Genomic DNA, 13967 nt, shown 5'->3' with positions numbered 1-13967 from the left:
TTTTAGAAGGAAAAAGAAGCAAGATAGGCAATTGCTACTCTGGATTCAGAGTCACAATTGTCCAGTTTACAGCTGGAAAGGATCATGGAGATAATTTAGTCTGATTTTCAGAGATTAAAAAAAAAAGGCTCAGAAGGGATAAGTAATTTTCCCATGTCACACAGCCAGTCAACACTAGAATTGGAAATGAGATCCCCAGCCCTTTCCACTATTCTAGACTGCTTAATTCTGATCAAGAAAGAAAAACTGATAAAAGGGAAGTGACAGGGGATCTGGGAAGCAAGCAACCATGTCTAAGAGTTGACCGAAGCAAAGAAGGGGGCATTGGATAGAATGGTATGGAGAAAGAAAACTGCTACTTGTTGCAGTAAAGGGTAGGCATGTGATCCCATGGCAAGAGATCCTAGAAGAGAACATGATTCCTCAAAGTTAGAATGCACAAGAAATGAAATTCTGACTCTACAAGCTCAAAAACTCAACCTGGCGGAATAGAGGGTGTGGAAGTGAAGGAGGGGTGGGAAGACAAGGACATTTAAGGAGTATCGTTGTTGTTGCACAAGGATAAGCTTTAAAATATGATAAGCCTTGTTTTTAAAAGGACATGTACACCAAACAGTGGAAGATTATGCAGCCATTAAAAAATCATGTTTTCAGAGAATATTTAATGATATGTGAAAATGGTCCTGATATAACATTAAGTGAAAATAGCAAGATCCAAAGCTATATATACATTATCGCTCCAATTTTGATGAACAATTTATAAATATATGTATAATTATGTATGCACAGAAAAAAAGACTGGAAAGAAATATCAACAATGATCATTTCTTGGTGATGAGATTATGGGTGATGTTTTTAAAAATTTTACTGTAGCTTCCAAATATTTTACAATGAACTCAAACTGCACTTATTACCAGAGAAAAGAAATTTTTCTGTCTTATAAAGGACACACAACAGATGGGAGAAGGGGACCATAACCAAGGATGGATAAGAGAGTAGCATGAGTCTATCAGGACCAAAATCTCTGAATAAGCTAAGACAACAGAAAAGGGCATGGGTGGCTCTGGAGAAAGAATAAATAGGAAGGCAGGTTTAGGCTCAGTGCCTGGGAAGAGAAGGTAGTCCTGAGGGAGGAGAGAAAGAGGACAGAATTTCTGCACCCCTAGCTTGCCTTCACCAAAGAAAGGAATAGTCAAACTGGGAGCAGCACAACAGGTGCCGCAGGGGCACTGGCCGAGGGCAGGAAGGGGCTGGGCAGGTAACCCCTAGCCATTTCAATTGTGTTCACTTTCCCAGGCCCAGATATTTCATGTATTAGGACCCGGGGGAACAGGGTAGATAGGATCCCAAAATGACTGTTGCTAATCCTTGAGAACTCACAAAGAAAGGCGGAGGCAGCTGCAAGCCCAATGCCATCCTGGCCTGCAAAAGAGGGGGAAGGTAGCTTATGGAAACAATACTCTAATAATGTCAATATCAGGCTCTGGACCTCCTTTGTAACAACTGATTGCACAGTTAATTTGTGGGCACTAAAAAGAGAACGGTGACACCCTGAACCTGCATAAACTCACCAAGAGTAAGCTGTGGCAATTAACTCAATATCAATGCTCAGATCAAATGCCACCCCCATGAAAACTTCCCCATTTGCCCTGGTTGGAAGCAACTGCTCCCTGTTCTATCATTCATCATAGCACTTAATAGTCGGCTCATAGCAGTTATCACATTCTGCTTGTATAAGGGATTAAAGATGTGCACATCCATCTCCTGGCTAGATGATAAGCTTCTTGAGGTCAAGGACTATGTCCTATTTACCTTTGTAAGTCAGTCCCTGCTGTGTTTTATTCTTAGCAGACATTCAATTGGCTTATCACTTAAATTGGATTTTTTTGGATCAATTGATTGATTGATTATGGATGAAGTGAAAGTTAACATTTGACAAAGAATCTCCTTCTTAGTTTTATGGACAAGATGAAGTGAAATGGTGGATAGCTTTTGGGCTCAATACGACCTAAAGCATTCATTGATTGAAACCTAGAGGAAAGTCTCCAGTGGCAGACCATGTGGTTTGCCTTTATCTGCTCAACTCTTTAAAAACAAATGAACGATAACAGCAACAAAACAACTCCTTGAGTGAAGGTATAGAAGACATCCTTATGATCTTAATCAGGTGGAATTATGAGCCCAAACCAACAAGATGAAATTCAACAGGGATAAATGGAATGCCCTATGTTTAGGTTTAAAAAAATCAATTACACAAGTGCAGAATGGGGTAAACTTGGCTTGAGAGCAATTGATGTGAAAAAGATCTCGAGGTTTTAGTTGACCACGAACTCAATATGAGCTTGAGTCTGACACGGCTGCTAAAAAATCGAATGTAATCTTAGGCTACATTATAGACGTGGAGTCTCTAGATGGAGAGAGGCAATGGTTCTACTGCACTTGGTGTTGGCTAGTCTGTCTCTGGAGTTTAGTGTTCATTTAAGGGTGACTTTAACATTCAAGAATGAATCCAGAGATGGACAACCAGGATGGCGAGGGACCTCAAGCAGGGACCCCACCACTGAAATCTGCCCAGTGCTCAGTCCAGAGTTTTGCCAGGTGCTTAACAAATACGGTGGCATGAATGGAAGGGAGGAAAGCACAAAGTGAAGATCTCAACTACCACTCTTCGGGGTAAGCAACTATCTCTTTTTCACAGATAGCAAAACTAAGATTCAGAGAGATCATGTAATTAGCCAAAAGTCCTAGGGCAAATAAGGAATGGAAACGGAGCTCCCACCCAGACATTCGGACCTAAATCCTGTGCTCTTTCCTCAACCCCACCCTGACTCAGTATAAAGGCATATGGGGAAGCGGATTTGGCTCATCCGTTACAGCATCTGTCTACCACGTGGGAGGTCCAGGGTTCAAACCCAGGGCCTCCTGACCCATTTGGAGCTGGACCACATGCAGAGCTGATGCACACAAGGAGTGCTGTGCCACGCAGGGGTGTCCCCCGCGTAGGGGAGCCCCACGTGCAAGGAGTGCGCCCCGTAAGGAGAGCCGCCCAGCGCGAAAGAAAGTGCAGCCTGCCCAGGAATGGCGCCACACACATGGAGAGCTGATGCAGCAAGATGACGCAGCAAAAAAGAGTGCAGTTTCCTGGTGCCACTGACAAGAATACAAGTGGACACAGAAGAACACACAGCGAATGGAGACAGAGAGCAGACAACTGGGCGGGGTGGGGGGGAAGGGTAGAGAAATAAACAAAAAATAAAATCTTAAAAAAAACACAAAAAACAAACAAACAAAAAATGGGCATATGGCCGTCCGTCTTCGTCCTATGTCCAGGCAGGGCTGTGGCCTCTCAGGCACAACTGCTTGAGAGGAGAGTTCTACTGTGAGTAGGATATAAGATGGGATGGCCCTTAAGAATGTGAGACTCTGCCTTGTCCCCACCCTCGGCCAAACCACTGGCCTCCCTCTTAGCCACTTCCAGGCTCAAGCCCCACGTTCTCCTCCAAGCCTTTCCCGTCTGATCTTCTAGCCCAATTCCCTGAATTCTGATGGAACGCATAGCCACGTGGTTCAGCATTTAACTAAGTAAACATTATTTGACATGTAATAGCCTTGCCTCCCCCAGCAGACTGGAAGCTTCTTGAGATCCACATGCTGGTCATTTGTTCCTCCCATACACCCCAGACAGTTGGCACTTGGGTTCACGTTATTACAACACTCCCCAGAGACAACGGGTAAGTTTTCTCAATATCCCACCTATTTACATACCAAAGCGCAGTGGAAATCATGGACTCGCAGGTCTCTGAAATGGTTTCCAGGAATTCTGTCTGAATGATCATTTAGGACTCTAATATTTCCTAACCAATTTCTAGGGAAGACGGAGATATTGGGGAATTGTACCAGCGCAGTTACTTTCCCCACTTTGAATAGGTGAGTCCCTCTAAAACAAGGACCCCCAGGCTACCTATGGGAAAGCAATACCTATGGGAAAGCCTGAGTCTGTGACCCAGTATGGGGGGAAGAAGTGAAAGGAGGACCGGTGGTCCAGGTGGGGGAGGAGGGAAAGGAAGGCTAGAGGCAATGGGGAAGAGAGGCGGCAGAGCAGGGAGAAAGTGGAAGGGCCAGCGTTGGGCCCCGTGAACTCCGGCCGTGCCTCCCCGCTGGCTGCTGGCAGGTGGAGGCTCCAGCTCAGGGGCTGGCATGGAAGGAGGGCTCACAGAGCGTCTGCCACTCTGGAGGGAGCTCGGTCCTCTGCCCAGGGGCTGTTCCCCAGGGGCTCAAGCCCAGCCAGAACCAGTTAGAAACCTCTCTGGAGCCAGGAGGGGAGGGGGCTTTGTTAGCTCAAAGGACACAAGCAAGGCGAAAAATTACATACCAGGCCACCCTAAGTATGCTTGTTTAGAGAAACTGCTTGCATTTATGAAGTCTTTGGTGCGGAAAGCAGGGTTGCAAATGACTGCATCAGAGCGACAGTAAAGGCCATTAATTTCCTGTTATGTTTTCCTGTGTTGGGGGCTTTATTAATTTAATTTTACACTGTCGAACAACAGCGAGAGCTGACACTGCCACACCGCCACGGCTGGGGTTTTCTTTTTGTGTGTGTAGCAAGGCTTTGCCTGACATGCAAATCAACGCTATTACTGGAACCAATAAAGATGTGTGGAAGGAAGAGGGGAGGGGTGAAGGGGGGAGGGGGAGGAAGCGAGGGAAAGGAGAGAGAAGGGGAGAGAAAGGGGAACCACCCTCGGCCACTTTCTGCTTTCCTCTACGTCTAGCTTCTCCTGGCTCCCCAGAGTATTCTCCACAATTGGTAATTTCTGCCCATCCTTCACTTTCCCTTCCACCCTCTTCTTCCCTTGGATTCTCTGCCTTTGGTTGACTCAGCCTCTCTCATCCCCCTCTGTCCTGGTTCCTGGCAGAACTTGAATAGGGACCCGAAGTTCCCAGGGAGAGGTGGGAAGTGGACTTTTCCCAGCTCCCTGACCCCAGCTGAGACTCACTGCAAGAGCCGGGGGGCCAGAGTTGGTGCTGCCCACCCCACAGGGGTGGCCCGGGGCCTTTGCTACACTCTTTCCTTTTCAGCTGCGTCCCCCTCCAAAATCCCCTTTGCTCTAAAATCAAGGGCCCTGCCCACCCATACAATATTATTAGTGCAAACACACCCCTCCCCCATGTGAACCCACGTGCTTGTGCACGTGGAGAAGGGTCTAGAAAGGCGGATGCTCCAAGCAGTTTGTAAGGCCCTCTGACAATTCCCATATCCTAACCTTGTGAAACATTTATTTTCTTTGAATTCCAAGAGAAAAAAAAATACCGTCTCTAATGGTTTCTCCTTAAGGGACCCCAGTTGCTGTCTTCGGTAAGCCGAGGGTCAGAGAAAAAAATGGATCCCTAGTGCCAGAAGAAAAGGTGGGTTCCTATTAGACCCAGTGGTGCTGCGTTTTGCCCCTTTTACTACCTCCTAGTCCCCAGACCCACTGCCCCAAGGCCACCTATTGTGCCCCTCGCCCAGGGCAGCTTCCACAAGCTGACTGGCCCCACAGTCCAGGCTGCCCTGGGCCCAGCTTGCCATACCAGCCGCCCCCCTGGGCACCCACGCTGCCCAGATGGAGGTGGGGGTCAGGGAGAGTAGCAAGGAGGGAAGTGCAGCTCCTGGTCACTCTTACAAACACACCGGCCGGCACTGCTCTATCGCTGGCTTTACAGTCCCGCGCGGGCCTAGGGGTTTAAGCCAAGTGAGTGTGTGCACGTGCGCCCATGTGCCCGTGTGCGGGTGTGAGTGCATCTCTGCCTCTGACACTGGCTCACTCGCTTCCCTGCCTGTACTTTCTGCTTCAGGAACCGTTTGGCAGCCTCTGGGAGGCTGTTGGATGGAATCCAGCTCTCCCTAGGACGAAAGCGTAAACTTTGTAAACTGCATTTACTTTACCGCAGGTTCCTGGGGCTGCTTTCCTGGGCTTCTCTTCCCTCCCCTTGTCTGCCCTGTCTCAGTCACATTTTATCCCTGCTCCTGGGTGTACCCAGACCACACACATGCATGCACGCACACACATGCACACACATGCACTTCTGAAAAATACGCAAGCTGGGGCGGGAGGAAAAAGTGAAAGGAGTTAAAGCTCTCCTTAAGGGAGAAAGCCAATGCAGGGCCCGGGCACCCTTGGCCCCAGACCTGGAAGGACACCAGGAGACGCCCACGCACCCTTCCCAGGGGAGATGAGCACACAAGGTGCTTTGAGGCAGGCGGGCGGTCGCCTCGGTGAGGGAGGGGATGCTGACATTTCATGAGGATGGCCAAATTAGGGGTCACCTGGAGGCTGGGGCCACGGGGCTCCCAAAGTGGGAGGGAGAGGAGGCGAGGCTTCCAGGCGGGCAAGGCTTGTGAGGCCTCCCTTGTCTGGTGCTGTCAAGGTCAGCAGGTTCGGGTTCACCGAAGGGTCAGGATGGTTTGAATTACTGGCTCTGCTGCAACTCTGAGGCTTGTGATCCGTCTCCCAGCCCCTGAGCCAGGCCTAGCCCTCCCCTTCCCCTCCTTGCTTTTCCACCCCCTCGGGGCAGAACAGGAGGGTCCCACAGAGCCCTAAGGCCACCAAAGCCCTGAGGAAGGCAGGCTGGGGAGGGGTCCTTCCCTGGGCTCCAGGGCCCCACTTCTGCACAGGCAGCAGCGGTAGGGGAGGCAGCCAGGACCCCTTCCTCTGGCAGGTAGCGGCTCCGGGTCTGCCAGCCTCCATTCTCTCCAAACCCTCTTTCCAGGGGTGCCCGTGCCAGCTGCCTGCCCTTCTCAGCTGTCTGCAGGACTGCAGAGGCGGCGGCACCCGGGGAGCAGTGCGGGGGCCTGGGGAAGAGCCTGGCGCTGGCTCCGCCCCCCCGCGTCCACAGCCTGTGCTTGGGGGAGAAGGGCAGAGCTGAGGCAGCGGATTTCTCGCTTGGTGCCCTTGCCGGTGGGGGAAGAAGAGCCATGCCCACCTGCAGGGTGGAAAGGCAGTTGCCAAGTGGGGGGCTAGGAGTTGCAGGCACAGTCTGAAGAGATGGGTAGGCAGACATGTGCACACAAGTGTGCAAATGCAGGGAGGGTGGTACCTGATGGCCTTTGGTGAAAAGTTGCAATACCTGAATGAACTACACGCACCCTGATTTCCACATACAGGCCACCTCTTCGTCAACTCTGTATAGTCTCACCTGGGAGATGGGGTGACCTATCTTACTTTTGAGGACTCGGTGAAAAGATACTCTCTCGTGCTAAATCTGAAAATATTTCCCGAACAACCGAATGTGGCTCTTTATCCACAACGGCATGAACCGGTTGGGAAGCTAAGATGGCTGAAGAATTGGCTGCAGTCTCTGGCGTAAATGCAGAGTCTTATGTAGAAATCACAGAGCCTGTGTCAGCAACACAGCCATGGCCAAACCCTGGCCCTTCCCCCAGGAAACTGCAAGTCCACATGTGCCCGGGGCCCAAGGTAATGGCCTGATGAAGCAGCAACACAACCTCCACCTACCTCTGGATGAACGACATGGCCAGTGTTCCAGAGGCTCATGGCCAACATTGCGCACAGAGCTTGGCTCAAATATGTGATCAAACTAAGAAAAATTCCCCCCTCAGGTATGAATGGTCTCAGTTCCCAGGCTACTAGAAAGATCTCATCATACCAATGAACGTGTGTTGATAAGGGGATTTGTATGTGTGTATCTTAGTGAACGCTGACCTTTGAACCTCCTTGCTTGGACCAGAGTGGACTTTAGCCCGGCTTTGAATATTAGATGGGAAATAAACATGGGTTGAGCATTTGCTAAGGCAGTGAAACTCAGGCACTGAATAGGTAGGTGATTACTTGCAGGTAGATTTGGTTTCTGGACTTCCATAGAACTTGCCTTGCTGGGTGTGCATGAGATGAAACCCTGGAAATAAACCCCAGAGCCCCTCTCCTTACTCACCTCAGCTTCCCTCTGCCCACCTAATGTCTTGCAGTGCCGAGCAAGGGCTCTGCAATTCTCCACTCACAGTTTTAATTCCGAGAGCACCCCACCCCCAGGTCCACGCTCCTAGGAGGATGTTTTCTGAGATGGGAGAGGGATGGCTGCTGGAGATGCATGGGTATAAGGATTCCACGGTAAACAGACGTAACCGTGCCCAGGCGCTGCGTCAGGTGGAGGGGTCGTTTCCCTGGCAGGGGGCCATCTCCCCATGCCCTCTGGGCCCTCCTCGGTCCCCTCCCAGCTCCATCAGGCAGAATCCCGTCCTGTTGAAATGCCGCGTACTCGGCAAGACTTGCCCACGCTCCTGCTGAGCAGGTGGTCATGGCGCCCTCTCCCCTTCCCTGTCCCCGTCTTCTGACACCCCAGTACTCCCCGGGCAGACAGAGAGCGGGGAGGAGAGGCCAGTGACCAGGGCGTGCCTGGTTTACATGAAGGGCCACGAAGGCAGCCTACAAAAGGAGGCGATCTCGGCGGCCAGGAGCCGAGCTGCTCAGGTAATTGGTTTATCTATCTGGAAGCAGGGGGAGCAATCTCAGCACAGACAGACTAGCAGTAAAGTCTCTTCCTTAAGGCTATTTCCTTTGTCTTTTCAATTGCTTGCACATCCATGTGAGAGAGGGAGAGAGTGTTAAAGAGAGAGGGAGAGGGAGAAATGTTAATTTGTGAATTAATGGCTTTTCTCAGCGGAATTGTAAATTCAAATGTCACCTCACACGGTGACACCACGGCTGGTCTGCTGAAGAAGCAATGCTAAGATCCCCCACCTCCCTCGGTGCCCCTCCCTCCCCAAAGATAGCTGTGGAGTGGAACATGCTACTTTTAATTTGCAATAACAACACAACAGAGGTATGCGGTAATGACTGCCTCCTTCCACCCTCCTCCTGGCTTCCTTCCCCCCAGTCCAGTTGGCTCCCCCATTTCCTCCCTCCCTACCCCCTTGATCATCTGAAACAACACCTCACCTCACCCTGGCTGCCCCCCACCCTACCCCAGCCGGGTCCTGATCACATAGGGGGCTGTGCCGTTGGAATTGACGATGCTGCAACCCTCTCTTCTCCTTCAATAATCAGGGAATTAATGACCCTGAAGTTAAAGTGAGGCTGATACCGAGGCCCTGCCCAGCGTTGGGAAAAAGCCTTCATTGTTTTCAAGCAGGAGGCGGGCAGCAGTGAGGGAGATTCATGGATGGAGATTGAATATGCAATTTTCTTTCACCTTGCCAAGAGCTGCCCCTGGGCTGTGCCTGGCCTAAATTTTTCCTTTTACCATCTCTGCCTTATCCGGCCCTCCCACCTCCCTTCCATTCTTTCCAGAAAATTACCTTCAAAATTGATTTCCACTTTTACAAACAAATATAATGGGAACACAGGAAAAAACTTGGGCCGTGATGAATTAGGGCTGTCAGGTGCTTCCAGGTCTCCTTTGCTTTTGTTTTACTACCCGATCTGCTTTGTTTTTCCAAGGGCTGGAGAAAGTGTCCCCATCCACAGAGCGCCTGACCCTCCAGGCCACGGGGGCCTCAGCCCCCAAACCCCTTCGGTGGCCAATGGCCGAAGTGATCCAGGTCCCCAGGCTCTACCAGCTTCTTAGTTTCACAGCAGAAGCCTCCTCCTTTCCGGATCTCTGGCCCTTAGGAGCCCACTCTCTGAACGGTCTCTAACCGCCACCCCCAGGCTATTTCCCCTGACCCCCACACCATGTTCCCTCTGGCCCCCATACCTCTTAAAGTCCAGACCAGATGCAAACCTCCACCTCCTCTAATGTGGGCAGGATCAGTGTATACCTCGACTAGAGCAAATAAGAGACAGACAGACACTGAGAGATCCCGAAAGACAGGCAGGGAGAAGACTGGGGGATAAGACCCCAAGATGGGGAGACCAGGCTCCTCTTCAAAGGGCTACAAGGTTCTGAGCAGCAAGTGCCACACAGCCTGAGGGTGTAAGGGTTCCAGCCTCAGTCTCCCTAGCCATGGGCCCCAGTCACCCCGGAGTTGGGCTTGGGACAGCCCCATCCATTTGCCAACGGAATGCAGGGTGATGCTTCCAGGGCCCTTTAGGCAAATCTCTACACACACACACACACACACACACACTGCGTGTGCACCTGTGCTTCAGGACCCTGGACTCTTAGCACACTCAGGCCTGGTTTAGAGCCCTCCATGCTCTCCAGCCCTGGGCATATGCACCTGTGCACACCTGATAATCTCTCCAGGCACAAACACCAGGCAGAAAACTGCAGTCCTTCCCAACACATGGCGTTCTGTACCCCCTTTCAGTCAGAGATCTCAGAATGGTCGAAAACACACATACCCACATTTGCACAAATAGACAAAAAAAAAATGACATATGGGTCATAAAACAAACACACACTTTCCAAAGTAAATAAGTAAATTTGCACATGGGAGCAGAAATGTAAATGATGCCCCCATGTTAAAAAAGGGGGCCGTGTATTTACTGACATGCCTCTAAAATGCCCGTGGAAGCTAAGGGATGACATGTGGCCCAACCCGGTAACCAGGGGGCAAATGAGTCGGTAGAGCCAGGCAAAGGGCCTCCAGAGCACACAGTGAGGCTGAGCCTGCTCCCCTCTGCAGTCGCCCTGTCCAGTTTATCTCGTCCCTGCCTCAGCTGCCCTGGGCTGCCCTTTTTAGGAGCCTATGCCTGAATAAGTTTCTTTCTGACACAGCTTCCTTTCTCCTGGAAGCATAAACCTGCCAATTAGGCTTTCCTTCCTGTCTTCCAAGAGGAAGTTGGCTCAATGCTTTCAATCCACAATCTCATAGAATCCTCTCCACTGTCCCCAGCGAGTAAGTGTTCTGACCATCTCCACTTTACAGAGGAAAACATTGAGCTGAGCCAGAGTAAGCGGCTTGCTCGGGGCCACACAGCTAGTGAGTTGTACTAGGATTCAAACCAGCAGTGCTTCGTTCCTGAGCCCACTCTCTTTCCCCCGAGCATACCACAGGGGCTCCAGGGACAGCAGAGCTGGCCTCTACCCCTGCCCTTCCTTCCTGGGGGGAATCTTTGCAGTATTCTCTTGCCTGAGGCCAGGCTCCTAGACAGGGCAGGTGCTGCTCATTTCTACCGCCTAATCCCCTCATTTACTCTAGTCTAACCTAAGCAACACCCTCGGGGGATCTGCAGAGGGAAAGTAACTGAGGAAATAAACTGCTCCTTCCAGTTACCGCTTTATCCAAAGCAGACGGGAGCCATTAAAGGCAGTGACAAGACTCGGCCGTTTGCAGCCGTGCCACCTGCCCTGCCTGCAAATGCACAACTGCACCGACTTGGCACCACTCGACTGCACAATTCATTGTGCACCTAATTAATGGAAGGCAAAATCACAGCCCCCTGCAATCCCGCACGTCGAAGGATGAGACCAACACACCTCCCCTCGCACGGATCAACAGATGCTCACCACAGGACTTCACCTGGATTTGGGGGCAAGTTATGGAATCACTCTGGGCTTTGGTAACAACACCGAAGGGCAGCCCTGCTTTGGGCCCAACTGAAAACAACTGGGTGAAGTCAAAGGCCTGGTTTTTCAGCTTGGTTGTAAGATTAGAGAAGCACATGGGTCTCTATCCTCTAGCCTCATAAGCCAGAGCAGGTAACATGCAGGGCATCAGGGTCCCTTCCAAGGACCCCTAATCTACCCACCCATAATTGTTGCGAAGAAGAAGAGGGGAGCATTTTAGCATGGAGCTGAATGGGCGTTCTGCCTTCTCAGGCTGCGGGACAGCCTGCCTGCCTTCTGAGTGCTTCCTGACATAACTCCCTTAGCTGTCTTGTTCTGGGAGCTCCTCGACATGGGGGAGGAGGGTCAAAGCTTCTCAAAGGAAAGTCTGGGGAATTTCTCCATACTTCCAAAGGCCAAGGAACGAGAAGGAATCTCAAGCAGGCTCGCCGTTGCTGGCAGTTTCCTCTTGCCCCAGCTGATCGGCCCTTTACTAATATCCCCACAAATGTGACTGCTGTGGCTTCTGATAGCGCTGCCCACGCTTGCGTTCCCAGGGCCACAGTGCTCTGGGGTTAGTACTGTGACACCAATAACTGCAGCTGAGATGGGCTCCAATAATGCCAGCACACGCTGCAGCGAGTGTCCTCGCTAATGCCCACCACCGTGACATTGTTAGAGCTGAAGAACAGGCCGAGCTGTACAGAGGCAGGTGCGGCTTCCTTGAGGGCAGTGAGGCTCACGGCATGCCCTCGGGGCATGGCACTTGTAGGGGGATGCTGCAGTGCTTGGGGCCACAGTGGCAGGAGCATCCGGGGCGCTGGGGGGAGAGGTACCCCTCCCTTCCCTCTCAGGGTCTGGTCCCCTTGACGTATAACACCCATCAGTCCCCCCAGGTAGTTTCTCCTTCTGCCTGCAGTCCTGGCCCAATGGCTGAAGGACACACCCGTGTCTGCAGTCCCTGCCCGAGGCGGCCTCCCGCTGCGCCGGCAGCAGCTTTGCTACCTTGGCCTGACTGCAGAGTTGGGCTACATCATCTTGACACATAATTATCTCCCCTATTCTTAATCATCTGAGCTGCTCCCTAATGCAAACTGGGCCTGGCTGCTTGGAGGCACCCAGGGTGGGGGAAGGGAGAGGAAGGGCTGGGAAAAGTGCCTTTGCTCTCTCCTCTCCCCTCCTCTCCCTCCCACCTTGGCCCAGTGGATCAGGCGAAGAAGGGTCAGGGACAGCTAGACTCCCTCATGGGCTCTAGTCTCCACCAGGGAAAGGACAGCTTGATCTGGCCTGGGGGTGGTCAAGGGGAAGAGGGGATCAGGGCCAGAGAAATCTGTCCCTTCCCGCCAACCTACTACATCTTCCCCCCAAATAAAGAAGCAGCAGGACCTCTGATCTTTCTTGTCTAGAAGACTGTTTCATGAGCTCTCCCTGCATCTGTTACCATCACACCCCTGGAGGAGGATCTTCCCCAAACCCAGCCCTGCTCTTGTCCCTTCTTGCTCAGACACCTTTGGTGGCTACCCCTGCCTTCAGAAGAAAACGCCTTAGATGGTCCAGTCTTGGTCTGCTGTCCTGTGACCCCAGCCCATCTACTCGGCCTTACTGCCTGCCCTTTCATCCCAGCCAAAGCTCCCTTTACTTCCTCATCACAATACCTTCTGGTCACAAGGCTCCGCCTATCAGATAGAATTTCACACTACTGTGGTCTTTGGACAACTTCCCACCCATCCATCCAGTCCAGTGCCTCCTCAAGCAGCAGCCCTCCCAGCAGCTTCCTCCCCCCACCTCCAGCAGCTGCCAGGGCCCGCGGCCCAAAGACCTCCAGCATAGCCCAGGGATCTCAGGGACTTTTCTGCTCCCTGGGCTCACGTGCTTTACATGCCTCACATAAGCTTCTTAAGGACAAAGATTCATATCTTGTTCTGTTTTGGGATCCTCTGGCATCAGGCCTTTCTTACAACTGATGTCCAGGAAATGTTGACTGAATTGAATTGACTTGAAACAATGCAGCGGTCAGCTGCTCAGAAAGGAGTGTGCTCTGTTCTCCCTTCCACCGGCCTCCCTTCCAGGGCCCCTAGGAGCCCAAGGGGCACAGGACATGCTTGGCCCCAATCTCAGGCCAATGTGGGGAGAGTAAAGGCTATTATAGAGGGGCTTCCGTGGCCTCCCCAAACCCCCCAGACATCTCAAACTATGTGAAAAAGCAGCGGCTGGTGGTTAAAGGAGAAACACTTCTAAACCACTTGGGTTCTGGGGAACTTGGCCAAGGCCTGAGTGTAGGAGGCCCCCAGGGAGAATTGGGACTTAGGGCCTTTCACTCAGTCTCCCCCTGCCCATCAGGGGCTGCCGCCAAAACAACCACAATGAAATTTAGTGAGTGGCAAAGGCCGTGGCAGCCAAATGGGTTTGGATATTTTGGAAGAAGGAGAAATAGAGCCAGACAAGCTGTTTCCCTGTGAAACGAGGCCATTAGGGCTTCTGGAAGGAGGCCAGCACCAGGTCGTCACTGTCTTGCCAGACCTGGCCTCTCGCACACC

The 13967-nt window shown here is 51.7% G+C and overlaps 1 protein-coding gene across 10 annotated transcripts in view; it reads right to left on the bottom strand.

The window, feature by feature from the left end:
- PAX2 (paired box 2) overlaps positions 1-13967 on the bottom strand; it is an 81485-nt gene that overhangs the window by 31300 nt on the left and 36218 nt on the right. For 7 of the 10 annotated variants that reach the window (XM_023588971.3, XM_023588970.3, XM_058298510.2 and 4 more), the window contains one exon: positions 9694-9762. The exons of the other annotated variants lie outside the window; for them this stretch is intronic. In XM_023588971.3, coding sequence (XP_023444739.1) covers positions 9694-9762 — 69 coding nt within the window. The remainder of the gene's footprint in view (positions 1-9693; positions 9763-13967) is intronic. 10 annotated transcript variants of the gene reach the window in all.

Source organism: Dasypus novemcinctus, chromosome 6 (assembly GCF_030445035.2).
Source record: "Dasypus novemcinctus isolate mDasNov1 chromosome 6, mDasNov1.1.hap2, whole genome shotgun sequence".
Classification (NCBI taxonomy): Eukaryota; Metazoa; Chordata; class Mammalia; order Cingulata; family Dasypodidae; genus Dasypus; species Dasypus novemcinctus.
The sequence above is the reverse complement of the archived record's forward strand: the minus strand, read 5'-3'. Positions and strand labels throughout refer to the sequence as shown.